The 15703-nt window shown below is 51.9% G+C and overlaps 1 protein-coding gene across 4 annotated transcripts in view; it reads left to right on the top strand.

Annotated features, from left to right (window-relative positions):
- IGSF21 (immunoglobin superfamily member 21) overlaps nt 1–15703 on the top strand; it is a 426683-nt gene that overhangs the window by 325310 nt on the left and 85670 nt on the right. For all 4 annotated transcript variants that reach the window (XM_069947004.1, XM_069947001.1, XM_069947003.1 and 1 more), the window contains 2 exons: nt 452–567; nt 14448–14919. In XM_069947004.1, coding sequence (XP_069803105.1) covers nt 452–567; nt 14448–14919 — 588 coding nt within the window. The remainder of the gene's footprint in view (nt 1–451; nt 568–14447; nt 14920–15703) is intronic.

A 15703-nucleotide genomic window follows, 5' to 3' on the forward strand; every position in this document is an offset into this window, starting at 1 on the left:
AGTTCTATACTTAAAGGGAGCGTACACTTACAGCCATTCTCACTATAGCCCAGGTGTCGCTCCTGTAGATGCACAGTCCTGGTCCTGAAAGAGTTACAAAAAATGTTTGACATGCCTTAGAGAGGTGACAAAAGTTTAGAATCCGTCATCTTTTGGGGTGTTGAGATCCGATCAATTATTGAATATAACCAGGAGAAGCGCTCGAATGAACTCTTCTCTCTGTGGCTCGCTGCTTCTTCTATCACAAGCTCCATTGTAAGACATCTCCTGAGCGCAGGGAGTAAAGAGCTTTGCCGAGCGCTTCTCCTGACTCTAACAATTGGTTGGGGTCACAGCCCCCAGAGCATACTGACAAATCCTTCTGTGAGGTGCAGTATAGAGATGTGTGTTGTGCTGTGTGCTATCAGGATGACGGCTCGGAGTATAATGATGATTTCTTCTGTCCCTCCAGCTCCTCCTGTATCCATCGCTGTGATCGCCGCAGACACCCCAGCGCCATTCAGCCGGTACCAGGCGCAGAACTTCACTCTGGTGTGCATCGTGTGCGGAGGAAAGCCGGCTCCTCAGGTGAGGGTCCCCCACAGTACGGGGAGAGGAGGGCACCCCAGGGCAGTGTCCCCCACAGTACGGGGAGAGAAGGGCACCCCAGGGCAGTGTCCCCCACAGTACAGGGAGAGGAGGGCACCCCAGGGCAGTAGTGTCCCCCACAGTACGGGGAGAGGAGGGCACCCCAGGGCAGTAGTGTCCCCCACAGTACGGGGAGAGAAGGGCACCCCAGGGCAGTGTCCCCCAAAGTACAGGGAGAGGAGGGCACCCCAGGGCAGTAGTGTCCCCCACAGTACGGGGAGAGAAGGGCACCCCAGGGCAGTGTCCCCCACAGTACAGGGAGAGGAGGGCACCCCAGGGCAGTAGTGTCCCCCACAGTACGGGGAGAGGAGGGCACCCCAGGGCAGTAGTGTCCCCCACAGTACGGGGAGAGAAGGGCACCCCAGGGCAGTGTCCCCCACAGTACAGGGAGAGGAGGGCACCCCAGGGCAGTGTCCCCCACAGTACAGGGAGAGGAGGGCACCCCAGGGCAGTAGTGTCCCCCACAGTACGGGGAGAGAAGGGCACCCCAGGGCAGTGTCCCCCACAGTACTGGGAGAGGAGGGCACCCCAGGGTAGTGTCCCCCACAGTACAGCGAGAGGAGAGCACCCCAGGGTAGTGTCCCCCACAGTACGGGGAGAGGAGGGCACCCCAGGGCAGTGTCCCCCACAGTACAGCGAGAGGAGAGCACCCCAGGGTAGTGTCCCCCACAGTACGGGGAGAGGAGGGCACCCCAGGGTAGTGTCCCCCACAGTACGGGGAGAGGAGGGCACCCCAGGGCAGTGTCCCCCACAGTATAGGGAGAGGAGGGCACCCCAGGGCAGTGTCCCCCACAGTACGGGGAGAGGAGGGCACCTGGATAGTGTCCTACTGACTTCACTTATATCCTGAAGATGCTGTTGCTGGATCTTTCTATCTGAACCACCCCCACCCCCCAGTAATGTGTTCCGTATGACATATAAAAAGATTTAAAAGATTCCTCTGCGTCGTGGTGCCGTCACCGGTCCTACATTGGCCTATTCTGGACTATGGCTCAGTAGGTGGTATAGACAGGGTGTCCCTGTACATTACAGCTCCATCTAGTAGTATGAGGAACCTCCAGAACCTCCCTCGGCCTTCAGAAGCACAAGGATTAGTCTCTGCAGCAATTGTGCCGGGTGAATTGTTGTGCAGGACTATCGGCCCCATTACTGCGAAGGCCGAAAAAAGAGAACTCACTGTTGTGTTCCTGCGACAATCCATGACTATATGACCCTTGTGGAGGGTGCATTGTCTTACTGACAGTTTCCTCAAACCACCTGACCGGCCATATATCTACAGAGATCTGGATCCATCTGACCATGTCATTCCGGCACCAGAACTGTATTTGGCTGCGGTTTCCGGACTGTGCTCCTTCTCTTCTCTGTATACTCTCCTCTCCGTTCTCTGTATACTCTCCTCTCCGTTCTCTGTATACTCTCCTCTCCGTTCTCTGTATACTCTCCTCTCTGTTCTCTGTATACTCTCCTCTCTGTTCTCTGTATACTCTCCTCTCCGTTCTCTGTATACTCTCCTCTCTGTTTACTCTCCTCTCCGTTCTCTGTATACTCTCCTCTCCGTTCTCTGTTTACTCTCCTCTCCGTTCTCTGTATACTCTCCTCTCCGTTCTCTGTTTACTCTCCTCTCTGTTCTCTGTATACTCTCCTCTCCGTTCTCTGTATACTCTCTACGTTTTCTGTATACTCTTTGCACTATTCTCTGTATACTCTCCTCTCCGTTCTTTGTATACTCTCCTCTCTGTTCTCTGTATACTCTCCTCTCCGTTCTCTGTATACTCTCTACGTTTTCTGTATACTCTTTGCACTATTCTCTGTATACTCTCCTCTCCGTTCTCTGTATACTCTCCTCTTCGTTCTCTGTATACTCTCCTCTTCGTTCTCTGTATACTCTCTGCACCGTTTTCTGTATACTCTCCTCTCCATTCTCTGTATACTCTCCTCACCGTTCTCTGTATACTCTCCTCTCCGTTCTCTGTATACTCTCCTCTCTGTTCTCTGTATACTCTCCTCTCTGTTCTCTGTATACTCTCCTCTCTGTTCTCTGTATACTCTCCTCTCTGTTCTCTGTATACTCTCTGCACCGTTCTCTGTATACTCTCCTCTCTGTTCTCTGTATACTCTCTGCACCGTTCTCTGTATACTCTCCACAGCACTAAATAGGAAACCCCCACAAGGCTGGCCGTGAGATGCCGGCTCTGGCTATCCCCAATGACCGGGCCTCGCTCCAATCACTTTATTTCGCGCTCCAGGGTCTCAGGATTGATGTATGAAAGCGGCATTCAGCGTCCGCTAATTCTGCCATCTCTTTCCTGGCCGTTATTGGTGGTGTTTCCAGTGAGAGAGCTGTATATAGTGGGTGAGGGTCCAGAGATACAATACTAGTAATGGAGGGAGATGACCCCATCAATACCACATTGTAATATATCCAGATTTCACGCTTTAACCGGCAGCAGAGAGGGTTTTCTTTAGCTGGTCTCCCTGAGATCAGTGATCTGTTTCCCATAAAATATCTGGGATGATTGATCAGTCATAGAAAAAATCTGTTTACAAGAGAAGATGAGAAGGCGCCATGAGCATTGCTGTCTGGGCATGCTGGGAGTTGTGTTTTTTCTGGAGAGTCACAGGTTGGAAAACTGTTCCAGAAGATGAAAAAACAGCGGAAAGACCAAAATCTGCCAATTGTTTCCCCTTGATGTATCACATCTTGTATCTCGCCCATCATCCGTATCTCTGTGGTCGGCACCTTGTATCTCACCCATCATCCGTGTCTCTGCGGTCGGCACCTTGTATCTCACCCATCATCCGTGTTTCTGTGGTCGACACCTTGTATCTCACCCATCATCCGTGTTTCTGCGGTCGGCACCTTGTATCTCGCCCATCATCCGTATCTCTGTGATCGGCACCTTGTATCTCACCCATCATCCGTATCTCTGTGATCGGCACCTTGTATCTCGCCCATCATCCGTATCCCTGCGGTCGGCACCTTGTATCTCACCCATCATCTGTATCTCTGCGGTCGGCACCTTGTATCTCACCCATCATCTGTATCTCTGCGGTCGGCACCTTGTATCTCACCCATCATCCGTATCTCTGCGGTCGGCACCTTGTATCTCACCCATCATCCGTATCTCTGCGGTCGGCACCTTGTATCTCACCCATCATGCGTGTTTCTGTGGTCGGCACCTTGTATCTCACCCATCATCTGTGTTTCTGTGGTCGACACCTTGTATCTCACCCATCATCCGTGTCTCTGCGGTCGGCACCTTGTATCTCACCCATCATCCGTGTCTCTGCGGTCGGCACCTTGTATCTCACCCATCATCCGTGTTTCTGTGGTCGGCACCTTGTATCTCACCCATCATCCGTATCTCTGCGGTCGGCACCTTGTATCTCACCCATCATGCGTGTTTCTGTGGTCGGCACCTTGTATCTCACCCATCATCTGTATCTCTCCGGTCGGCACCTTGTATCTCACCCATCATCTGTATCTCTGCGGTCGGCATCTTGTATCTCACCCATCATCCGTATCTCTGTGATCGGCACCTTGTATCTCGCCCATCATCCGTATCCCTGTGGTCGGCACCTTGTATCTCACCCATCATCTGTATCTCTGCGGTCGGCACCTTGTATCTCACCCATCATCTGTGTTTCTGTGGTCGACACCTTGTATCTCACCCATCATGCGTGTTTCTGTGGTCGGCACCTTGTATCTCACCCATCATCCGTATCTCTGTGGTCGGCACCTTGTATCTCACCTATCATCCGTGTCTCTGCGGTCGGCACCTTGTATCTCACCCATCATCCGTGTTTCTGTGGTCGGCACCTTGTATCTCACCCATCATCCGTGTTTCTGCGGTCGGCACCTTGTATCTCACCCATCATCCGTGTTTCTGCAGTTAGCACCTTGTATCTCACCCATCATCCGTGTTTCTGCAGTTAGCACCTTGTATCTCACCCATCATCCGTGTCTCTGCGGTCGGCACCTTGTATCTCACCCATCATCCGTGTCTCTGCGGTCGGCATCTTGTATCTCACCCATCATCCGTGTCTCTGCGGTCGGCATCTTGTATCTCACCCATCATCCGTGTCTCTGCGGTCGGCACCTTGTATCTCACCCATCATTCGTGTCTCTGCGGTCAGCACCTTGTATCTCACCTATCATCCGTGTCTCTGCGGTCGGCACCTTGTATCTCACCCATCATCCGTGTTTCTGTGGTCGGCACCTTGTATCTCACCTATCATCCGTGTCTCTGCGGTCGGCACCTTGTATCTCACCCATCATCCGTGTTTCTGTGGTCGGCACCTTGTATCTCACCCATCATCCGTGTTTCTGCGGTCGGCACCTTGTATCTCACCCATCATCCGTGTTTCTGCAGTTAGCACCTTGTATCTCACCCATCATCCGTGTTTCTGCAGTTAGCACCTTGTATCTCACCCATCATCCGTGTCTCTGCGGTCGGCACCTTGTATCTCACCCATCATCCGTGTCTCTGCGGTCGGCATCTTGTATCTCACCCATCATCCGTGTCTCTGCGGTCGGCATCTTGTATCTCACCCATCATTCGTGTCTCTGCGGTCGGCACCTTGTATCTCACCCATCATCTGTGTTTCTGCGGTCGGCACCTTGTATCTCACCCATCATCCGTGTCTCTGCGGTCGGCACCTTGTATCTCACCCATCATCCGTGTCTCTGCGGTCGGCACCTTGTATCTCACCCATCATCCGTGTTTCTGCGGTCGGCACCTTGTATCTCACCCATCATCCGTGTTTCTGCGGTCGGCACCTTGTATCTCACCCATCATCCGTATCTCTGCAGTTAGCACCTTGTATCTCACCCATCATCCGTATCTCTGTGGTCGGCACCTTGTATCTCACCCATCATCCGTATCTCTGCGGTCAGCACCTTGTATCTCACCCATCATCCGTATCTCTGTGGTCGGCACCTTGTATCTCACCCATCATCCGTGTTTCTGTGGTCGGCACCTTGTATCTCACCCATCATCCGTGTTTCTGTTGTCGGCACCTTGTATCTCACCCATCATCCGTGTTTCTGTGGTCGGCACCTTGTATCTCACCCATCATCCGTGTCTCTGCGGTCCGCACCTTGTATCTCGCCCATCATCCGTATCTTTGCGGTCGGCACCTTGTATCTCACCCATCATCCGTATCTCTGCGGTCCGCACCTCGTATCTCACCCATCATCCGTGTTTCTGCAGTCGGCACCTTGTATCTCACCCATCATCCGTATCTTTGCGGTCGGCACCTTGTATCTCACCCATCATCCGTGTTTCTGCGGTCGGCACCTTGTATCTCACCCATCATCCGTATCTCTGCGGTCCGCACCTTGTATCTCACCCATCATCCGTATCTCTGCGGTCCGCACCTTGTATCTCGCCCATCATCCGTATCTTTGCGGTCGGCACCTTGTATCTCACCCATCATCCGTATCTTTGCGGTCGGCACCTTGTATCTCACCCATCATCCGTATCTCTGCGGTCCGCACCTTGTATCTCGCCCATCATCCGTATCTTTGCGGTCGGCACCTTGTATCTCACCCATCATCCGTGTTTCTGCGGTCGGCACCTTGTATCTCGCCCATCATCCGTATCTCTGCGGTCCGCACCTTGTATCTCACCCATCATCCGTGTCTCTGCGGTCGGCACCTTGTATCTCACCCATCATCCGTGTTTCTGCGGTCGGCACCTTGTATCTCACCCATCATCTGTATCTCTGTGGTCGGCACCTTGTATCTCACCCATCATCCGTATCTCTGCGGTCGGCACCTTGTATCTCACCCATCATCCGTATCCCTGTGGTCGGCACCTTGTATCTCACCCATCATCTGTATCTCTGCGGTCGGCACCTTGTATCTCACCCATCATCGGTATCTCTGCGGTCGGCACCTTGTATCTCACCCATCATCCGTGTCTCTGCGGTCGGCACCTTGTATCTCACCCATCATCCGTGTCTCTGCGGTCCGCACCTTGTATCTCACCCATCATCCGTGTCTCTGCGGTCGGCACCTTGTATCTCACCCATCATCCGTATCTCTGCGGTCGGCACCTTGTATCTCACCCATCATCCGTGTTTCTGCGGTCGGCACCTTGTATCTCGCCCATCATCCGTATCTCTGCGGTCGGCACCTTGTATCTCACCCATCATCCGTATCTCTGCAGTTAGCACCTTGTATCTCACCCATCATCCGTATCTCTGCGGTCGGCACCTTGTATCTCACCCATCATCCGTATCTCTGCGGTCGGCACCTTGTATCTCACCCATCATCCGTATCTCTGCGGTCCGCACCTTGTATCTCACCCATCATCCGTGTCTCTGCGGTCGGCACCTTGTATCTCACCCATCATCCGTGTTTCTGCGGTCGGCACCTTGCTCTTTCTGTCATGCTGGCGGCTCGGCTGCCGTCCCTGGAGACTTCTACGCCTGCGCCACGCTTGTTGTATTTCACACAAAGTCAACGCTTCTAGATAAAATAAGCTGAAAAAAATGAGCAAACATGATTGTGCGCGGCTGTTCTAGCTGCCGGTCGCCTTTTGCGGCGGTGACAATCTCGGCAGCCGCCTCCTATTGACGGAATCGACCTGCTAAATGAATACATCTTAATGTGCTTTGTAGATTGGTATCGAGCTCAGCGCTGCGGCTTTTATCCTCTCTCCTTTCACAAGTCTTTCCAATCCCGGCATCTCTTGTTTTCTCGGCCCCTCTCCTGCCTATTATTCATCCTCCGTAATCGGAATGCGTAATTTGGTCCCGTGCCCCCTCGGCAGCCGGTGACGGATGTGAAGCTATGTTAAAATGCTATTTAGAGAGGAAAAGAAAAAAAGTGGGAAAAAAGCCTCATTGAAGCCGCCGCTGACTTACTGACTCCTTCAAATAAAAAAACTGCCATTTCACGTTAAACGCTATTATTTGGCGGCCATTAAACCCTTCTTAAAGCGGCGTTCTCTCTCACCGACACCTGTTATTAACGCGCTCCTAATGGCACCTGGAGAAGCCTCTTGGCAGTGAGGAGAAGGAGTTGCTGCTCTTTAATTGACATAGAGGAGAGGTTTGGTCCTGCGGCCCCCGCTGCGGCTGCACCGAGAGAGATTATGGCGTTTCTGTGTGCAGGCGGCTCTAGAGCACAATGCACACACGTGTTATGGGAGCCGATACATTACACGCAATGAGAAGCTCTTTACCTGATTATGGGCTGGATTACAGCCGCTTGTTTTATGCTCCAGTTACATTGTTCTTGCAGTATTATATAGGGGGTATACATGCAGTATGATATAGAGGGTATACATGCAGTATGATATAGGGGGTATACATGCAGTATGATATAGAGGGTATACATGCAGTATGATATAGAGGGTATACATGCATTCATGCCCTATGACATATAGGGTATACATGCACTATGATATAGGGGGTATACATGCAGTATGATATAGGGGGTATACATGCACCCATGCCCTTTGATATAGGGGGTACATATGCACTATGATATAAGGGGTATACATGCACCCATGCACTATGATATGGGGGTATACATGAACCCATGCAGTATGATATAGGGGGTATACATGCACTCACACACTATGATATAAGGGGTACATATGCACTATGATATAGGGGGTATACATGAGCCCATGCAGTATAATATAGGGGGTATACAGGTACCTATGTACTATGATATAGGGGGTATACATGCACGCATGCACTATGATATAGGGGGTATACAGGCACCTATGCACTATGATATAGGGGTTACACATGCACCATGATATAGGGGGTATACATGCACCCATGCACTATGATATAGGGGGTATACATGCACCATGATGAGGGTATGCATGCGCCCATGCACTATGATATAAGGGGTACATATGCACTATGATATAGGGGGTATACATGCACTCACGCACTATGATATAAGGGGTACATATGCACTATGATATAGGGGGTATACATGCACCCATGCACTATGATATAGGGGGTATACATGAGCCCATGCAGTATAATATAGGGGGTATACAGGCACCTATGCACTATGATATAGGGGGTATACAGGCACCTATGCACTATGATATAGGGGGTACACATGCACCATGATGGGGGTATACATGCGCCCATGCACTATGATATAAGGGGTACATATGCACTATGATATAGGGGGTATACATGCACTCACGCACTATGATATAAGGGGTACATATGCACTATGATATAGGGGGTATACATGCACCCATGCACTATGATATAGGGGGTATACATGAGCCCATGCAGTATAATATAGGGGGTATACATGAGCCCATGCACTATGATATAGGGGGTATACAGGCACCTGTGCACTATGATATAGGGGTTACACATGCACCATGATATAGGGGGTACACATGCACCATGATGGGGGTATACATGCGCCCATGCACTATGATATAGGGGGTACAGACTGATACATTGTAGCAGTAGGATTGTCTACACTGGATACATAAGAACTAACCCGTCCGCTGCGTGATCTCATACAGAATACGATTAACCAATACTGAGGACTACGGCTTCTCACAGCGGAGGGTTTGCTACAATAATCCCTGGCTGGACATATTAGCAGACACATGTATCTTCTTTCCTCATCATTTGCTGATTTCACAGATTCCTTTGTATTAAGCAGTAACCATATCCAAGCCAATGGCCAGCACTGGAGTTCTAGAAAGCTCTATGGCCCCTTACACCAAGCTTCATGGGAGCCGCACTAGAGGATCAGTGAGAAGGTTGGACTCGCTGCCATGGACGTTGTGTTGGCTGAGGATCTGCCGTCCATTAGATGTACAGACGTGTAGTGAACGGTCCCCTCATCTTCTCCGTACGTCAGGAGCCGCCCGGATCCCAGACATGTGACGCCGTCTCTATACTCGTCCGCTAATCCTATAATCCAGAGTCTGAATTCTGGGAAAATCAATTTTTAGACATTAAAGGTTTAATTTGGAAAAATGCAAAGACTTGTTCCGGGAAATACGGAGGGAGCGACGACCCCGCGACGAGATCTGAGCGCGGAGAATTCATTAGACATGGCCGCTGGCAGCTGTCGGGGTGAAAGGTGAGAGGAGAGGGATTAATTCTGCAGCGTGATGATCAGGAGGGGGTTAATGGGCCACGGTTTCATCTCTCTGTCATCTACATTTAGCGCCGTCAGCTCGGGCGGCGGTCACATGGCGGTTACCTGTACGGCTGTCTCTAGGATGCAGCGCGGTGGCGGAGGCGTGCGCGGTGCATGTGCTGAATGATTCCATTAGAAGTCATGAGGAACAACATTACACAGACGCAATGGAGCGCTTCCCAATCAGAGCGCCACGGCTGCCAAACCCAAGCCTTGTTGGCCGCGTTTCCTGGAATTCTTCTGAATGCGGCGAAGATGCGATATCACTTGTTCACTTCAACAGAGAATTGGAGCGAGGAGTATGATGTCAGCCGTGACGGGAGGACGCCGCATCATGTATCCAGCTGTAGATAATAGACAGATACTGAGATAGGAAAAATCCAGCAGCAATGGCGTCTGATGTATGTGGTCACTGCCGGCGGGCCGGGCGCCCCTCTTAGCCGGGCTCACACTGACTTTCTGCTATCAGGTTTTTTATCCATTTTATGGGGGAAAAAAAGATGAAAAATAGTTTGTGTTTGTTTGCATCCATTTTGATCTTTTTTTTTTTTCATTTCATCAAAACGCATTTGTCTTTTTTTTTAGCGAACAGAAAAACAGTCAACCACATTTTGCACAGATGCATTTTTATCCGTTTTTTATTTTATTATGGAAGTCAATAGAAAAATAGATGCACACAAATGCAAATGTTTTTTCATCTGTTTTTCATCAGTTTTTTTTTTTTTCATAAAAGGGATAAAAAAAAAAACTGATTGCAAAAACATAGTGTGAACCTGGCCTTACCTCTCCTGGACATAAGGGAGCAATGGCTGGAAAAAATCATGGCTGAATAACGCACACAGGCAGACGTGCTCACACCCAGATAGCTTCCCCAGCACAAGAACAGCGCAGTCATCCGTCTTCCTTCAGATCGACAAGAAAACTGAAAGAAATGCAAGATGGCAAAACTATTCCCCATATCCTGGCATCATTGTATCTCTGAATCCGCCACAGTATAGGTTTGTGCAGCACCGCTGAGCGTGATGTGAATGGCGGCGTACAGAAGCAGGGCCTCTCCAGGTAAAGCTAATCCCTGTGTAAAGAGACGTCGGCGCTGATGGACTTTGTGCTACATTGTCGCCTCATTAATCTGCTTCATTATTCATCGGCTGAAGAGTCTGGACAGAGCTGAGACTTCTCACAGCTGAGGGTTTGTTACAGGGTCCTGTGCACTGGTGGCAGCTGTGGGGGCAGTATACATGAGTAGGAGGGCAGAGCCTTGCTGGCATGGTGTATAGCAATATTCTGCCTGTATTCCAGCTCAGGAGCTGCGCTCCCCCAATGTGCACCACTGCAGTCATATCAGATGAGGAGGGCACTTAAAGGGTCAGTGTCCTAAGCCACCTACAGGCTTAAAGGGGTATTCCAAGATCAGAAAATTGACACCCTAGGATATATAACTTTCTAATACAGTGATTCATCTAATTATAGTACTCAGTAATAGTTGATTCTCCTCTGACAGGAAGTTGTGTCATTCTTTCATTTTCAGTCTGTGTTGTCTCCAGCTCCTGACTCCGCCTTCTCTTTGTCTCAGGAGGCGTGGCTGGATCTTGTCTCTGAGCTTTAGCCCCGCCCTCTAAGTGATGTCACTATGTTTATACATCTCTTTATTGGGACATGTAGAGAAGAATACAGTGTGATTACAGCATGCTGCCTTGTGCTGAATGATGCCCCAGGCTGAGGGGTGGACAGGCAATGAATACAGCTGCAGATTTACTGACTGCGGAGTAATAGTCTGCTGGGTACTGAAATGGGGGACGGACACCCAAAACTCACACGTTATGATTTCCGTCTGCTTCATGTTCTCTGTTATAAGCTATAGGCAGCACAGGAGATCTGCTTTATCCCTCCGCTATGCGATATACTGCAGACTGCCTGTGTACGGAGAGACAATCACATACATTATAGACAGGAGATTAAACATACAGAGAGCCGGCCTGTCGGGTGATACAGACGCTTCTACCTGTACAACCTAGAGGACTGGAGAGATTGTGGCGTCTGTCCCCTTTAAGACACTAAAATATTCTAGAGTGAGATAATCTGCAGTGATCTCTATGACAGGAGGGAAGGGGAGACCCCACTAAAGAGCCTGCCCATCCCTCATGTGGAACGCAGCCAATCAATGGGACTCGTGTTAAGCAGATGCCGGCGTCCACAGATGAAGCTTGTCAGGAGTGGCAGACGGGATCTCAGACCAATCAATTGCTGAGTTACACAGCCATGAGACAGACAGCCCCTCCACCAGGAGACAGACAGCCACTCCGCCAGGAGACAGACAGCCACTCCGCCAGGAGACAGACAGCCACTCCGCCAGGAGACAGACAGCCACTCTGCCAGGAGACAGACAGCCACTCCGCCAGGAGACAGACAGCCCCTCCGCCAGGAGACAGACAGCCACTCCGCCAGGAGACAGACAGCCCCTCCGCCAGGAGACAGACAGCCACTCCGCCAGGAGACAGACAGCCACTCCGCCAGGAGACAGACAGCCACTCCGCCAGGAGACAGACAGCCCCTCCGCCAGGAGACAGACAGCCACTCCGCCAGGAGACAGACAGCCACTCCGCCAGGAGACAGACAGCCCCTCCGCCAGGAGACAGACAGCCCCTCCGCCAGGAGACAGACAGCCCCTCCGCCAGGAGACAGCCCCTCCGCCAGGAGACAGACAGCCCCTCCGCCAGGAGACAGACAGCCCCTCCGCCAGGAGACAGACAGCCCTGCCAACATACAGCCCCTCCACCAGGAGACAGACAGCCCCTCCGCCAGGAGACAGACAGCCCTGCCAACAGACAGCCCCTCCGCCAGGAGACAGACAGCCCCTCCACCAGCAGACAGCCCCTCCGCCAGGAGACAGACAGCCCCTGCGCCAGCAGGCAGCCCCTCTGCCAGCAGACAGACAGCCCCGCCAACAGACAGCCCCTCCGCCAGCCAACAGCCCCTCTGCCAGCAGACAGACAGCCCCTGTGCCAGGAGACAGACACCCCCTCTGCCAGGAGACAGACAGCCCCGCCAACAGACAGCCCCTCCGCCAGCAGACAGACAGCCCCTCCGCCAGCAGACAGACAGCCCTGCCAACAGACAGCCCCTCCGCCAGGAGACAGACAGCCCTGCCAACAGACAGCCCCTCCACCAGCAGACAGCCCCTCCGCCAGGAGACAGACAGCCCCTCCGCCAGCAGACAGACAGCCCCTCCGCCAGCAGACAGACAGCCCCGCCAACAGACAGCCCCTCCGCCAGGAGACAGACAGCCCCTCCGCCAGGAGACAGACAGCCCTGCCAACAGACAGCCCCTCCGCCATGAGACAGACAGCCCCTGTGCCAGCAGACAGACAGCCCCTCCGCCAGCAGACAGACAGCCCCTGTGCTAGGAGACAGACAGCCCCTGTGCCAGGAGACAGACAGCCCTTCCGCCATGAGACAGACAGCCCCTGTGCCAGCAGACAGACAGCCCCTCCGCCAGCAGGCAGCTACAGTAGGGATGTCACTGACAGCTGCTACATCTCTAGCCTTCATTTACACTTGAGCTTCCGGCTCTCTGGTTGATTCAGTAACACATCGGCCAGATAAGGCTGGGGGTCCGTCATCTTATAGGGGGGCGCTCCGCTCTTATATCTCTATAATGAAGTATTTTACAACTTTTTAATAGACTTTGGTTAATTCTTTACTATTTAGGATTTCTGCTTTCTGTCAGTGAGAGAGACGTTCAGTATGTATTCAGCTGACAGCTTCATAAGATGTCTGGGGGTCCATGTGCTAAGAGCGAGGGTCCGCAGCTGCCCAATCCTCATGTAGCAAAAGCTGGAAAGCAACAAGTTGTTAGAGCATGATGGGAGTTGTAGTTTTCTAGTAGTTGATGAACACTGACACTTGGGGGGGGGGTCAGTGCTCTGTCTGGATCAGTATCAGGAGGGTCTCAGTGCTGGGGCAGTATCAAGGGGGTCTCAGTGCTGCATCAGAATCAGGGGGGTCTCAGTGCTGGGGCAGTATCAAGGGGGTCTCAGTGCTGCATCAGAATCAGGGGGGTCTTAGTGCTGGAGCAGTATCAGGGGTCTCAGTGCTGGATCAGGATTGGGGGGGGGGTCTCAGTGCTAGATCAGGATTGGGGGGTCTCAGTGCTGGATCAGTATTGGGGGGGTATCAGTGCTGGATCAGGATTGGGGGGGGTCTCAGTGCTAGATCAGGATTGGGGGGTCTCAGTGCTGGATCAGTATTGTGGGGGTCTTGGTGCTGGATCAGGATTGGGGGGTCTCAGTGCTGGATCAGTATTGGGGGGGTCTCAGTGCTGGATCAGGATTGGGGGGGTCTCAGTGCTAGATCAGGATTGGGGGGTCTCAGTGCTGGATCAGTATTGGGGGGGTCTCAGTGCTGAATCAGGATTGGGGGGGGTCTTGGTGCTGGAGCAGTATCAGGGGGTCTCTGTGCTGCATCATGATCAGGGGGATCTCAGTGTTCATCAGGATTGGGGGGTCTCGGGGTTCATTAGGATTGGGGGGTCTTGGTGCTCATCAACAATGATCCCCAACCTGTGTCTCTACTACAACTCCCAGCATGCTCTGACAGACAGAGGTTGGGGATCTGGGATCTATAGGGATGTATAAGATGCCTTGATGTAATCTTGTGGCCTGTCTTCCAGGTCTACTTCAAGAGGGACGGTGAGCTGATCGAGGTTGTCCCCATGATGGAGCCCCCGGCCGCAGCAGCCGGACTGATGAATAACCGAGGATCCCGGAATCTTCTGAACCGAGACCTGGATGATACTAAAATGCAAAAATCCCTTTTATTGTTGGACACTGAGGAACGGGGATCGAACTCTTTTACTGAAAACCCCTTCCGATCCCGCACATCGGACCAAGGACCAATGTCCAGCCCTGTGACCGAGGCCATTCCAGAGACTGTGGTCAGCCTGGAGTTCCCCCGCTGGGTCCACAGTACGGACCCCACTTATTTCTTCCACCAAATGCATCTTCCAATGAGTGACGGGACGGTAGAGGTGCGAGCCATGCTCACGTGGACCCTCAACCCACAGGTGGACAATGAGGCGCTGTTCAGCTGCGAGGTGAAGCACCCGGCCCTCACCATGCCCATGCAGTCCGAGGTCACATTAGGTAAGAAGCATTTATGGATCTCACTTTACATTGTATGTCGGGTTTATTGGGTCTTCTGCATGCTGCAGGTGGGGGCCAGGGTAGGGGCTACTGCGGGCATCGACATGTAAAGGGAGGGTGGCGCTGTGCTTGTAGTCCGGCCCTACGACCCTGAGCCCCGCTTCTTCTGGGCCCCATAGCAGCTGCCTGCACAGATACATTATAACGTATGGAAATAATATCCCATAGGTCATTAGATCCAGGGGCCCGAGTGACGGACGGACCCTCACGCCCCCATTGGATAGGTGCCCACAGTCCCACTCATTGTAACAGATGAAGAATTGCTCTGGGGGTTCAGTCTCGTGTGTTGGGGTCCCCCCATGAGACGCTTCTGGCTGACATCTCACATCATGAAGGTCGATATGTGAAACATTTTATTGTTCTCTGCAGAAAGTTATTTCTTTCATTCACTTTGGGAAATGTCAGATAGAAAACGTGAGAATCCGGACACCTTGTTAAGACTCTCGTAAAAAACTGGAAGAAATTACCTCTGTGGGACGTATAGAGGAGGCCACATATAAAAGAGGCCATGTTTAAAGGAGGCCATGTATAGAGGAGGCCATGTATAAAGGAGGCCATGTATAGAGGAGGCCATGTATAGAGGAGGCCATGTATAGAGGAGGCCATGTATAAAGGAGGCCATGTATAGAGGAGGCCATGTATAGAGGAGGCCATGTATAGAGGAGACCATGTATAAAGGAGGCCATGTACAGAGGAGGTCATGTATAGAGGAGGCCATGTATAA

This window comes from Dendropsophus ebraccatus, chromosome 12, assembly GCF_027789765.1.
Source record: "Dendropsophus ebraccatus isolate aDenEbr1 chromosome 12, aDenEbr1.pat, whole genome shotgun sequence".
Taxonomy (NCBI): Eukaryota; Metazoa; Chordata; class Amphibia; order Anura; family Hylidae; genus Dendropsophus; species Dendropsophus ebraccatus.